Here is a 14,065-nt window from a genome sequence, read left to right on the forward strand (position 1 = left end):
TGCCAGTAAGGTGCCATGGACTCCTGACAAGAGGACAGCAGGGCTAAAGCACAATCCTGTGGGTGCCTATTCAGAAATAAGTCAATTTAGTTCATTGAGGCTTAATCCCAAGTAAGTGGTTGTAAGTAAGAGAACGCTGCTGTTCCTCCCGAGTGGGTGCCGGAAACGGTTGCTGGCACCTTAATGTTCTTAAGTGGGCTTTAAAAAACCCTAAAAACCATATATCTGAAGCACATTGTTATTGTTGTTTAGTCGTTTAGTCGTGTCCAACTCTTCGTGATCCCATGGACCAGAACACGCCAGGCACTCCTGTCTTCCACTGCCTCCCGCAGTTTGGTCAAACTCATGTTTGTAGCTTTGAGAACACTATCCAACCATCTCGTCCTCTGTCGTCCCCTTCTCCTTGTGCCCTCCATCTTTCCCAACATCAGGGTCCTTTCCAGGGAGTCTTCTCTTCTCATGAAGTGGCCAAAGTAGTGGAGCCTCAGCTTCACGATCTGTCTTTCCAGTGAGCACTCAGCGCTGATTTCCTTAAGAATCGATAGGTTTGAAGCACATATTCCCCTCAAAAGAAGCCTAGGAACTGCATAGTTTGTCAAGAAAACTGGGAATTGTAGCTCTGATGGGGGAAGCTACATTTCCCAGGATTCTTGGGGGCGGTGCTTTAAATGTACGATGTGTGCAGTGCCTACGAAATAAGAAAAGCCGAGCTAGATCAGACCATAGTCCCATTCTAACTGTAGTTTCCTAGTGGTCAACCACCAAGAAGCCTATGGGAAACTTGCAGGCAGGGCATGAGCCCAAATAAATATCCTCTCCCTGTGGGTTAAACCACAGAGCCTAGGACTTGCTGATCAGAAGGTTGGCGGTTCGAATCCCCGCGACGGGGTGAGCTCCCGTTACTCAGTCCCTGCTCCTGCCAACCTAGCAGTTGGAAAGCATGTCAAAGTGCAAGTAGATAAATAGGTACCGCTCCAGTGGGAAGGCAAACGGTGTTTCCGTGCGCTGCTCTGGTTCGCCAGAAGCAGCTTAGTCATGCTGGCCACATGACCCAGAAGCTGTACGCCGGCTCCCTCGGCCAATAAAGTGAGACGAGCACCGCAACCCCAGAGTCGGCCACAACTGGACCTAATGGTTAGGGGTCCCTTTACCTTTACCATACCCAATAACTAGCATTCAATGGCATTATAGCCTCTGAAGCTGCTACACAGCAATCACGAATAGCAGTCATTGATAGCCTTATTATCCATTATTTTTTCTAGTCCTCTTTTAAAGCTATTTAAGGTGGTAGCCATCACATCTTGCAGTAACAAATTCCAGTTTTAACTATGGGAAAACAGCAGGCCATTATTTAGAGCCGGTGTGGGACAGTTAGAGCAGGTGTTGCCAATGGACACAAGTGTGCCCAGAGACCTTACCTGATGTTCGCAGGTCCCTTCCCCCTTCTAAAATTAGACTTGGAAGATGCATTCTGCTTTAGTCAACATGTTATGATGTGTGTGGTGCCCATGAGTGTCTCTGGTTTACAAATGGGCCCTGGGGCCTCAAGGGGGCTGGCAATCTTTGTTGAGACTAGGGTCTGGGAGACCTGTGTTCAAACCTTCACTTAAGCCATGAAACTCAGTGGGTGACCATGGGCCATTCACCATCTCTCTCCCTCCCCTCACAAGGCCATTAGAAGGATAAAATGGGGAGAGAAAGAAGCTAGCATACCACCTTGAAGTCCTTGATGGCAAGCTGGAAAAGAAGCAATAGTAGTAGTACTACTAGTAGTAACTTTGCCAGATCTATCCCTTATCCTCCAGCCTACACACAGCTGCATGGATTACCTGCCAACATGCTGAATAACAAGGTTACTGTCTTTATCTTGGGACCACCACTGCTTTGGGGAAGAGAATTAAGGAAGGAGCCACAGTTATTTAATCCATCAATCCATTGTCACAGTTATCACCCGCAGACCACTTTTTTAGTAAAATTATTGGAGCCAGTGTTCTGTCTCTCACTGGAGATACTGCCAGCATTGCAGAATCTCATGTCTCATGTCTACCGGTCGTAGTATTTGGACTTAGTATAGTAAAACAGTTAAGAGCATTAGCCAGGTATTTATTTCCAATCTCAACACATCTCAGTGGGTGGCTGTAAGAAAACTACTAACATTAAGTGTCATCTTGTCTTATAATGGGGGGGGGGGTACTCTTACTAGTTGACCTTATAGTGCTGTCGTAAAGATTGCTGGAAAAAATGTGATAGAAGACTGACCCTGTCAATGGTAAACATGGTTATTACTGGGATACCAATTAAGTTCCAGTGATACAAGTTATAATGAAGATAGTTTGGTACTGTCACTGTTGTTCAAATGTAAGTTATTGTGCAAATTAAATTGAACAGCTGAGAAGAATTGTCCAATTGTTTAATAAAAACAGTTTGAAACAAGATTTTTAAAAAATAAACTATTCTATAAAAACTTATGTTTTTCCTCCTCTATATGCTGTTTTAATGGTGAAAGCAAAATCCTTATTTTAAACTCCTCGTGTATATACCTACTTAGAAATAAATTCGACTGAGGTTAATGGGGTTTGCTCTCAGGTAAGCCATAGTTTTGTTTTACAAGTTTACTTGTGCTCGGTGGTACTGTTATCTACTTCCAGTCTATCTTCCATTTCTTGCAATTCATCCTCCAGTTCATTTTCCAGTTCATGTGAGGACACAGTGTCATTGTCCCAATCATCTTCACTGTATTTGTCCATTAGGTATTTCTGAGGTGTAATTCCATCATCAAAAGGTTTCTTGGCTTTCTTCCATCTCACTTTCTTGCGCTTTTGTATCTCAGCCAGCTGTTGCTTCTGCTGCTCTGACAATCCAACTCCTTCTATTTCCTTGTCCTTAGTCATTTTTTTGTATTCAATTATTTGCTTATTTAATGCATCATGATCAATTCCAAACAGATTATCACGCATGCAGGAAAGGGACGAGTCCAGGTATGTGGTGGCTTTTGTGTATCGTTGTTCACTGCAAGAAAGGGATAAAAAAGTAAGAACTGTAGCCCTAACTGTATGTGATACTTGTCCCTTTGCCGAATTTTTGCCGATTTCCCCCCCTCCCACTGCAGCCCACAATGTTCTGGAGGGTCCCTCGATTAGAGAGACAGATATTGCACTGTAGGAAGGGAACACTGAGACTACAGTAGGAAGGAGGAGTGGAAAAGTCTTTCACCCACCACAGGCACACAACTCTTAACCAAACCAACAGTAGCTTGAAAACGCATCTTAAAATATTTTAACTAGTTTTTCCAAAGCGTTACATTTGTGTTTATGATTTTATACCTGAAATCATTTTGAACTGATTCCTTTCCTCCTTCTTCTTCAGGCCCAAAATCAGCAGTTGCCAATAACTTCTCAATCTGCAAGAAAATAAATTCACACGCATTTAAGATATCCAGAAATAGGGCCGTTTCTTTGCACAGTCAAGAAGTTAAATAAGTTGTAAGCCCTTGTTACCGTGCAAGAGGTCTGGTACACATGACATCATGGTAAGTCAATCTAGGGTTTACTGTGTGGATCAGGTTTCCTCAACCTTGGCCCTCCAGATGTTTTGAGACTACAATTCCATCATCCCTGACCACTGGTCCTGCTAGCTAGGGATTATGAGAGTTGTAGGCCGAAAACATCTGGAGGGCCGAGGCTGAGGAAGCCTGGTGTGGATTCTGAAAAAGGAACAAACCTTGCCTACAGCTAGTGGTTAGTGAGACAGTTTAATCACAGGCCTGGGTCTGAATGACAAACTAAGTCAAATCCTTGACTTAGCTTGGTGCGGTTTGGGAGCAAAAAAAGACCGAGGAGGAGCAAAATGGCTGCAAGCTCATCTCCAGGAGCTTGCATGTTTGTGCACTTCCAGTAAGCCATAGCTTGGCTTAATGTGTTGTGCAAACAATATGCCCCTGAAATGTGATAACACCTTTCAATTGCTTGGATGGATGCATGTGTAGAAAATTCTGACATTCACAATTGGAATGTAGCATATTGTACACAGGTAAGTGTTGTACCCATTGATTTTACCATTTTTGCCACTGGCCACACCCCTTCGCCCTGCCTGGCATGTGACCCCTGTCCACCCAGCAAGTTGCTCATGAGGGAATGTGGCCTTTGGACTGAAAAATGGACCCCGCCCTGGATCAACTTAGTGCAATAGTATATTTCTGTTAACAAGTTGCTATGAATGCATCCCAAAATGGCTTTCCCTGGTTTTTGTGGCAGTGGGATGGGGGAGGGGTGGGAGCAGTAGCCCATCTCCATGCTGCAATTACCCTGACAATGCATATTAACAATACAGTTATACAATTTCTTGATTACCTCTCTTATAGCAGCATCTTCTTTGTCTCTGACAAACACTAATGAAGGAACGGTTCCTAGGACCTGATGTGAAATCAGAAGGTGTCTGTAAAAAAAAGAAGGAAGGAAGGAAGGAAGGAAGGAAGGAAGGAAGGAGAAACCTCTAATATTAAAATCAGCTACAACATTTGTTAAGTGTTTGGAGAAAATCAAAATAAAAAAACAAAGATAGAATAAATAAATGAAGCACTGTAACATCTTCTATTTACTCTATTGGAAAATTATCCAGTTTTCAAAATGTAAAGTAGGCCCACCCAACTTTTGTGGCAAACCCCATTCCACAGGGCCATGTCAGCTAGCTGTACCCTTGCAGGGATTTCTTGCAAAGTGAGTGTGATGCACAGGAAACAAGCCACTCTTTCCTGTTTATTCAGCAGTACAGCTTCCTCTTCTACAGCAGATTCTTGCAGAACCCAGTCAAGTAGGTACCAATGAAGGGAAGCAGAAACGTATTTTGGAGACTTCCGGTCGGCGCCAGCGCTTAATGGCGGTCCGAGCCTCGAGCTCCGAGGCAGGACTGCTTCGTTAGTTCGGGTCTTACCCGCTACGGCAAGCGGGGGACCCCTAAAATCACAGGCGCGGAGCCTGTGAACAAAGGAGATTCGGTGGGCACCTTTTGCGCCCCCCGGCACTGTGAGGGAGCCTTTTTAAAGGCTTCTGAGCGGCATCGGGGTAAGCGCGGTGCTGAGAGTCGTCACCCAGCTAGCGGAGTGAAGCCGCGTCGCCATGAGCGGAGAGCGCCGATTCCTTCCTGCAATTGGAATTTGACCACAGCACCCGTGAGTAAGATCGAAAAAGTAACGGGACATTAAATAAGAAATTCGGCTGAAAACGGGAAAGGCATAAATTAAGGAAGTCTGCCTCCCCGGAACCGCAGAAGAGATAAAGCAACGAAAATCAAGCTGCATTTAAAGGGAACCTTTATATTTTTTTAAGCTGTCAAACTGACATCGGACTTAAAACTTCCCCCCAGATTGGCAGGAGGAGGGGGGAAGAGACTGGAACGCTGTTAACCTGCTGGAAAATTATTGGAAAATTAAGATCTTCCATTGCCAAATTCCCCTGGGTCGGGCTGCCCAAATAAGACACCGGGACGTGGACTGTCAAACTCTGCGAAGTGGGGGTTTGCTTGTAACAAAGTTACCGGACCTTAGAATTATTCTGTTGCATTTTGGCCACATAGAAGATAGAGACGTTACAGTTTGGATATTGGAAACTTTTGGTTACTGTTATACTTCCTTGCTTCTTTGTTTTTCTTTATCCTTGCCACTTGGATACAATTGAATGCTCCCTCTAGAGGGTTTCAAGTGAAACTGTTGCACTTGGAAAAGTAACAGTGGGATTTTCCACTTGGAAATCAACTCTGTGAAAACGACCTTGAGGATATGAGTGCCCCTACAGAAGAGATAGTAACAAGGCTGAAAGCAAAACAATCTCACAAGAAAAGGGGCTCTATATCAGGAACTGTTCCAGCTGCACAGGAAAAAACACCAGCTTCCATGGATCCTATGACTCAGGCACTACTTAAAATAAATCAATCCCTGGAAGCATTGACAAAGCTATCGACAGAGAACTCTAAAAAACTAACTGAGTTGACAACAAGATTGGATGTGAATACAGCTAGTGTTAAATCTAACACAGATTCTATAAATAGATTAATTCAGGAAAATTCAGAAACACGAAAGATTGCAGAAAGTGCAAAAATAACGGCTGAAGAGACAAGGGAAAAGTTCGGGCCTATTATTAAAAAAGTGAATGAGCATGATGCAGCCCTCTCCTTACTGGAACTTCAACGTAAAGAGAAGAACTTAAAACTTAGATTGGTGCCTGAAGGGGAAGGGGACAACCTTGTGAAATTTCTTACAGAGAACATTATAACTTTTTGGCAGGAGGAATGGGAGGAAGAGGATGAATTTGAGATAACATCAGCTTTTCGATTGGGTAGAAAACAGGATAAAAAACCAAGGGATTGTCTAATTACACTGAGATCAAAAGAAGAAAGAGATAAAATATTGAATCTGCATTATCAAAAGGCATTGGTGATCCAAAATTGTCAGATACAGATTTTTAAGGACATCCCCAAATATATTTTAGAGGTGAGAACATATTATAAAAGCCTAGCAGATCTGCTGAAGAAAAACACCATACCATTCAGATGGGAGTTTCCACAAGGATTGTCCTTTAACTTTAAAGGAAGGAAGATTAAAATAAAAACAATCCAGGACAAAGAACAATTTCTGGAGAGATACCTGGAGGATTTGCAGAAAGGAACCGTGGAGGAGAGGGAACCGCCTGATATAGCAAATCTGTCATTTGGACTTTTACCACCACCATCGGAGGAAGAGCAGAAGCTTGGAGCAGTTGGAGGAACAGCTACTTAAATACTTAAATACAAAATGTCTCTGCAACTCCTTAGTTGGAACTGTAACGGTTTGAACCTTCCTCGGAAAAGACGACAGGTTTTTCACATTTTGAAGAAAGAACAATTAGATATAATATGTTTGCAAGAAACCCATATTGCCAGGATACACAGGAAATTACTGATAAATAAGAGACTTGGTCAAGAATTTATCTCATCAGACAAAGTAAAGAAAAGAGGTGTGGTGATCTATGCAAAGGAAAAGTTGGTTCCAAAATTGATATTTAAAGATGAACAAGGAAGATACCTGGCAATTGAAATACAAATTCAAGGAGAAAAGATACTAATTGTGGGAGTTTATGCCCCAAATGAAGGGAAGGCCGAATTCTTCAGGAAGTTGCATGAGACATTAGTTGACTTTTTAGATTATAAAATCCTAATGATGGGAGACATGAATGGAGTTGTCTCAACAAACATGGACAAAGCACAGAGACAAGTGATTTCAAAAGAAGGGAGACTACCAAAGATCTTTTTCGAAATGACTGAAACAATGGACTTGATTGATATTTGGAGAACAAAGAATCCTCTAGAGAGGGAGGGAACTTTCTTCTCTGAAGCAAAAATGACATGGACAAGAATAGACCAAATTTGGATTTCTAGCAGTCTGGCGCCAAGAACAAAAAAAGTAGAAATATGTCCAAAAACGTGCTCCGACCATAACGCGGTGAAGATGGAGATGAAACTAACAACAACTGGATCCTTTAGATGGAGAATGAATGACACCCTATTTAAGGATGAAGAGATCCACAAGAAGGCCCTTAAAACATTAAAAGATTACTTTGAGATCAATAGGAAAACAGATGTGGAAAAAAGAATAATCTGGGACGCAAGCAAAGCCGTGATGCGAGGCTTCCTAATTCAACAAAATTCTATAAAGAGGAAGCAACAAAATGAGAAGGAGGAAAAAATTTTAGAAAAAATAAAAGAAGGAGAGAAGAAGTTGAGGTCTAAACCAAAGTCCCATGAGATTTTGAGAGAAATAAAGTTTTATCAGATGCAGTACATGGAGCTTATGAACCAACAAATAGAATGGAAGATAAAGCAAATGAGACAAAGAACTTTTGAATCAGCGGATAAATGTGGGAAACTTCTGTCATGGCAACTGAAAAAAAGGCAGAAAATGAATACTGTAACAAGTCTAGAAATGGATGGAAAAATTATCCACAAACCCAATGAGATCAACAATTGTTTTCAAAGTTTTTTTAAGAAATTGTATGCACAAGGGCCAATCAACGAACAAGAAATAGAAGAATTCATCAGAAAATACGGTCTACCAAAAATTCCAGAACAAAGTAAAAGGATCTTAAATGAGGAAATAACAGAACAAGAAATAGAGGGTGCCATTCAAAACATGAAATTGGGAAAATCACCAGGACCAGACGGCCTGACGGCCAAATACTACAAAATGCTGAAAGAATGGCTGATACAACCATTGAAGGAAGTTTGCAATGAAATTTTGAAGGGGAAAAAGGCACCTGAATCGTGGAAAGAGGCTTTCATCTCACTTATACCGAAAACAGAGACTGAGAAGAACCAGGTTAAAAACTACCGCCCTATATCTTTACTCAATGTGGATTACAAAATTTTTGCAGACATTTTGGCAAAAAGATTGAAAAGAGTGTTAGCAGAAGAGATTCATAAGGCCCAAACAGGCTTTCTCCCAGGTAGACATATGTCAGACAATGTGAGAAACATTATAGACATTTTGGAGCTGCTGGACGTTGACATTAACAGGAAAGCAGTTTTGATTTTTGTGGACGCGGAGAAAGCCTTTGACAACATTTGTTGGACCTTTATGAAAAAGAATCTCCAAGGGATGGGGGTAGGCCAAGGTTTTGAAAACGGTATAGGTGCAATATATTCTCAACAAAAGGCCAAATTAATTGTAAATAACGTGGTAACAGAAGAAATACCCATAGAAAAAGGTACACGACAGGGTTGCCCAATATCCCCTTTGCTTTTTATATCAGTCCTGGAGGTTTTGTTAAACATGATCAGAAAGGACCAGTTGGTTAAAGGAGTTCAGGTCGGAGTTAGACATTACAAATTAAGAGCATTTGCAGACGATCTGGTATTGACCTTGCAACAGCCAGACACTAGTACTAAAAGAGTATTAGAACTAATTGAAATATTTGGTCGAGTAGCAGGTTTTAAATTGAATAGACAAAAAACGAAAGTGTTGGAAAAAAATTTAACAATGGAAGAAAGAGAGAGTTTTCAGAATGAAACAGGCTTGGAAATAACAAAAAGGGTAAAATACCTGGGGGTAAACTTAACATCCAAGAATGTGAACTTATTTAAGGATAATTATGAAAAATGTTGGTCAGAAGTTAAAAAGGATCTGGAAATATGGTCAAGGTTGAAACTCTCCTTGTTAGGCCGAATCGCTACTATTAAGATGAATGTATTGCCTAGAATGTTGTTCTTATTCCAGACGTTGCAGATTGTGGACAAGATGGACTGTTTCAAGAAGTGGCAGAAAGACATATCAAAATTTGTCTGGCAGGGCAAAAAGCCCAGAATTAAATTTAAGATTTTAACTGACGCAAAGGATAGAGGGGGGTTTGCCCTGCCGGACTTAAGACTTTATTATGAATCAGCAGCTTTCTGCTGGTTGAAACACTGGCTACTTCTTGAGAACGCTGACATTTTGGATCTGGAAGGGTATGACAATAGTTTTGGCTGGCATGCATACTTATGGTACGACAAGGTAAAGGTGTATAAAAGTTTTAAAAACCATATTGTAAGGAAAGCATTGTATAACGTTTGGATTAGATATAAAGATTTGTTGGAAAGTAAAACCCCTAGGTGGGTGTCACCAATGGAAGCTAGGGAAGTAAAAAAGCTTAATATGGATTCTAAATGGCCAAAATATCATGAGATTTTAGAATATGATGGCGAAAGGGTGAAACTTCAGAGTTATGAGAAACTAAAGCCTATGGTTCGAGATTGGTTGCACTACCATCAGATAAATGAGACGTTCAAACAGGACAGGAAAATAGGATTTCAGAAAGAGAAGTCAAAATTAGAAACAGAATTGCTGGAACCCAATACTAAGAACTTATCAAAAATGTATAACTTGCTGTTAAAATGGAATACACAGGATGAAATGGTGAAATCAGCTATGATTAAATGGGCACAAGATATCGGTCATGATATCATGTTTGCTGACTGGGAACAGTTATGGACCACCGGTATTAAATTTACTGCATGTAATGCCTTAAAGGAAAATATTATGAAAATGATTTACCGGTGGTACATGACCCCAGTCAAGCTTGCAAAAATATATCATTTGCCTAGTAATAAGTGTTGGAAATGTAATGAGACTGAAGGCACTTTCTACCACCTCTGGTGGACCTGCCCAAAGGTTAAAGCTTTCTGGGAAATGATCTATAATGAAATTAAGAAGGTCCTTAAGTGGACTTTTCCTAAGAAACCAGAGGCTTTCCTCTTGGGCATGGTGGGCCAAGTGGTGTCAAGGAAGGATAGGATTTTCTTTATGTATGCCACTACAGCAGCAAGAATTCTACTGGCAAAGTATTGGAAGATGCAAGAATTACCTACTCTGGAAGAATGGCAAACAAAGGTGATTGACTTTATGGGACTGGCCGAGATGACGGGCAGAATCCGGGACCAGGGGAAAGAGACAGTGGAAGAGGACTGGAAGAAATTCAAAATATATCTTAAAAATAATTGCAAAATTGAGGAATGTTAAGATGTCAGGGGGTAAGAAGTAAAGAATTGCAGCAGTAAATAAAAAACTTAAGAAACTTTTGATGAAAGGGAATTAAGACAATGGACCTAAGGGTTGCTAAAGAATTATTAAATAAGGATGCAGGGATGGGGAGGTATGGGGAAGTCAAAGAAAAAAGGGTATGAACCGATGAGCTTGAAGTTATACTGTTTTATATTGTTCTTTATTATTTGTGTGGAAAATTAATAAAAATTATTATAAAAAAAAAAAACAGAAACGTATTTTGTATGTGTGTATTTGAAAAGTAACATGGACTGCTCTGTGTATACACAAAAATGTTATTTTGAACACTTGCAAGGAAGTGTGTATATTTCCAGTTACAGATAGGTAGCTGTGTTGGTCTTTTTTTTTTTTTTTAGTGTGTATATTTGTTTGTGTGCACATCAGCAAGCATGCATATCTGTCTGTGCATGTTTCATAAGAATGTAACTGAAGGAAAACAGTACATACATGTTTCCGCATGTGCTGAAGGTGCTTGTGAGCCTAACGGTGTAACATAAGCAAGCTAAAGTTGGGCATTTGAGTAACAAAAACACAATCTGACCAGTTAGACCAGGAATGGCTAAACTTGACCCTCCAGCTGTTTTGGGACTATAACTCCCATCACCCCTAGCTAACAGGACCAGTGGTCAGGGATGATGGGAATTGTAGTCCCAAAACAGCTAGAGGGCCAAGTTTGGCCATGCCTGAGTTAGACAATCATATATTGGCAAACTATTTTTAAAGTGTTAGTTAAAGAGATACTTGAATTGTGAACAGGTTTAATATTTATGCTAATCACAGAAGCACTTTTTAAAGATTAATCACCATCTTTACAGTGTTAGACAAAGTTTTTATGCCACCTACATAGTGGCATTTTAGACTTTGGAAATTTGACCACAGCCAAATAATAAACCAGTCAACTGACCACATATTCTTAAGTCCAACACTCAATGTACCCTTTTAAAGTTGCCAATATGGCCTCTAGACAAGGACATTCACCCTCCTCTGGATACAACACTGTAGTACCTTATACGTGGACCACTCTTCTGTAGAACCTTCTCAGTGTAGTCATCATGTTCCACACTGCCAGTAGTCTTCCAGTAGATACGACATACTGAAAAATCTGATGTGAGGGACGCCTATGGAGTTCAAAATGCCAGTTGTAAGGGCACATTTTACATGGTGAAGAACTTGTAAGCTTGGAAGAGGGCAATGACAATAATCCCATTACATTCAAGAGGTTCAAGAAGAGGATTACTATTACCTAAGCAAAGCAATTCCTGACAACAATACCTGTGTATCTAGCTGTTCTCTTCCCATATCCAACTTTTTCTACTTATGCCCGACTTTCGACAGGGAGTGATGAATATCCTGCATTAACCAAGGGTTGGACTACAGGCCCTTTTCCAATTCTGTTACAGTTCTTGCAGTCAGACTGCAACAAACCATCGTGAAATCTGTAGAACAGGTTTCGTGACTGGGCTTTGACGGTCCTATTACATTTCTGGTCTCACAACTTTATATTAGGGACTTTGCTGGATTGACACCTTTTGTACTTGCCTTAGACAGTTCCACATTGAGGTCATAAACTTCTTGGCCAGCCTCAAAGGTACTCAGGACATCTCTCACGGCTTTAAGCAGCAGAACATTTAGGGCTCTTTTACGTATGCTGTCTTCTGTCTTCACTTTCGGTGGATGAAGCTTTAAAACACTTGCCAAGTTGGATGGCTTGTGTGCCTTTAAAACAAAAAAAGATTGCTGAGAGGAATATCTTGTGCATCAACCATGACCTACTTTTCCATCGTAGTTGTCTTTCCAATTTAAAAATCTATCTGTGCTTACCAGGGAAGAGCCCAGTGCAGGACTATCATACCAAAACTTCTTCCTTTTGAAAAATAAAGAGAGAGATTACGGCTTAGTGGTTCGTTGCGCCAGGGCACCAGCCTCTCAGGGGTGCCCCAGAGAGTGGGAGAGCTGCACGGCTTTGCCAGCGGCCTCCCCTTTCCCTGCGCACCCGCCAGCTGCACCTCGCCAACCATATGGCTGGCGCATGCGTAGCTTGCCTCCCAAGCCTCTGCGGGGATTGCTCTCCCGCAGTGGCATGGGGGAGAGTTGCGCACACACCCACCCCATTGCTGGCAGTGCACAGCAGTGGGTGGGATCAGAAAAGCAATTCATTGCAGTTTATGAGCTTTCTGGGCAGCAAGTGTCACTGATACTCTGCACAGCACCTAGTGAATAGCAGTGAGAGCTCAGCTGGTTCAGCACCAGGCTCTTAATCTCAGGGTCGTGGGTTCGAGCCCCTATTGAGCAAAAGTATTCCTGCATTGGGAATACTTGCAGGTGGTGCTGTGGGTTAAACCACAGAGCCTAGGACTTGCCAATCAGAAGGTCGGCGGTTTGAATCCCCACGACGGGGTGAGCTCCTGTTGCTCGGTCCCTGCTCCTGCCAACCTAGCAGTTCGAAAGCACGTCAAAGTGCAAGTAGATAAATAGGTACCGCTCAGGTGGGAAGGCAAACAGTGTTTCTGTGCGCTGCTCTGGTTCGCCAGAAGCAGCTTAGTCATGCTGGCCACATGACCCGGAAGCTGTACTCAGCCAATAAAGCGAGATGAGCGCTGCAACCCCAGAGTCGGTCACGACTGGACCTAATGGTCAGGGGTCCCTTTACCTTTACCTTATTCCCGCATTGCAGGGGGTTGCACCCTCGCAGTCCCTTCTGACTCTACAATTCTATGACTTTATCCTTTCCCAAAAGAAATCTGCCTTATACAGAAAGATAAGGAAAGTATTGCAAACCTATGGCTGTCCATTATTAGTAGTAGTAGTAGTATTAGTATTATTAGTATTATTCGGGGGGGGGGGGTGTGCGTTACTCACTTCTTTTTAGAGAGGAACTTCTTGAGCTGGTTCCTGGAGCCACAGAGGGCGGCGGAGCAGCGCAGAGCCCGGCAGCCGGGGCAGCCCAGCGGAGGCAGGCCGAGGCCGCCGTCCTGAGGCCGCCGCCACCAGGCTGCCGCCCCGGGAGGCGGAGTGGCTCGGCTGCTGGCAAAGGCTGCAGCGGCCGCGCTTCGAACGCCCCACATGGCGAGCTCGGGACCCTTCGCCGCGCAGGAGCTCCAAGACCTCCCCGTCGGCTGGAAGCAGCTCCGCGGCCGCGGCTGCTCCTCGTTGCACCGCAAGGCCCCGGCAAGGTCTATCGCGGGAAGCTGCCGCAGCGCCCCCAGCGTCCATGAAGCGCTCTTCTCGCCGCAAAGCATCCGCACTCGCAGCTTTGAACACCGGGCGGCGCCCGGCGCCTCTGAGTCGGTAAGCGCAGCCTTTCGGCAGTCATGCTTCGCTTTCTCATTAATGCGCGCGCGGGTTTGCTTTGCGATCGCTTCTGTTGCGAGGTGGCCGTGCACATGCAGTGAATATTGCTGCTTTGTTATTACTACAATAAATTCTATGCTGATGGTGACAATACAAATTATTTTTTTTGGGGGGGGGGAACCATGTATGGTGTAGGCTTGACCTTATGAC

General features: G+C 42.8%; 1 protein-coding gene across 1 annotated transcript; it reads right to left on the minus strand.

Annotated features, from left to right (window-relative positions):
- Positions 1 to 2,396: 2,396 nt before the first annotated feature.
- RBFA (ribosome binding factor A) lies at positions 2,397 to 13,818 on the minus strand. Its single transcript, XM_079983335.1, has 7 exons — positions 13,424 to 13,818; positions 12,386 to 12,428; positions 12,104 to 12,280; positions 11,570 to 11,682; positions 4,350 to 4,434; positions 3,324 to 3,400; positions 2,397 to 3,009 (listed from the first exon to the last, which is right to left on the minus strand). The coding sequence occupies exons 1-7, from the start codon at positions 13,801 to 13,803 to the stop codon at positions 2,613 to 2,615; spliced, it is 1,272 nt and encodes a 423-aa protein (XP_079839461.1). The 5' UTR covers positions 13,804 to 13,818; the 3' UTR covers positions 2,397 to 2,612.
- Between the last annotated feature and the right edge of the window lie 247 nt (positions 13,819 to 14,065).

Source organism: Podarcis cretensis (assembly GCF_951804945.1).
Source record: "Podarcis cretensis genome assembly, chromosome: 7".
In the NCBI taxonomy this organism is placed as follows: Eukaryota; Metazoa; Chordata; class Lepidosauria; order Squamata; family Lacertidae; genus Podarcis; species Podarcis cretensis.

Coding starts and splice junctions, on each gene's coding strand:
- RBFA (XM_079983335.1), bottom strand. CDS start 13,803: ATGCTTTGCGGCGAGAAGAGCGCTTCATGGACGCTGGGGGCGCTGCGG. Junction 11,683..12,103: donor TCAATGTGGAACTGTCTAAG/GCAAGTACAAAA, acceptor TGAACTCCATAG/GCGTCCCTCACATCAGATTT. Junction 3,010..3,323: donor TCAGTTCAAAATGATTTCAG/GTATAAAATCAT, acceptor CCTTTCTTGCAG/TGAACAACGATACACAAAAG.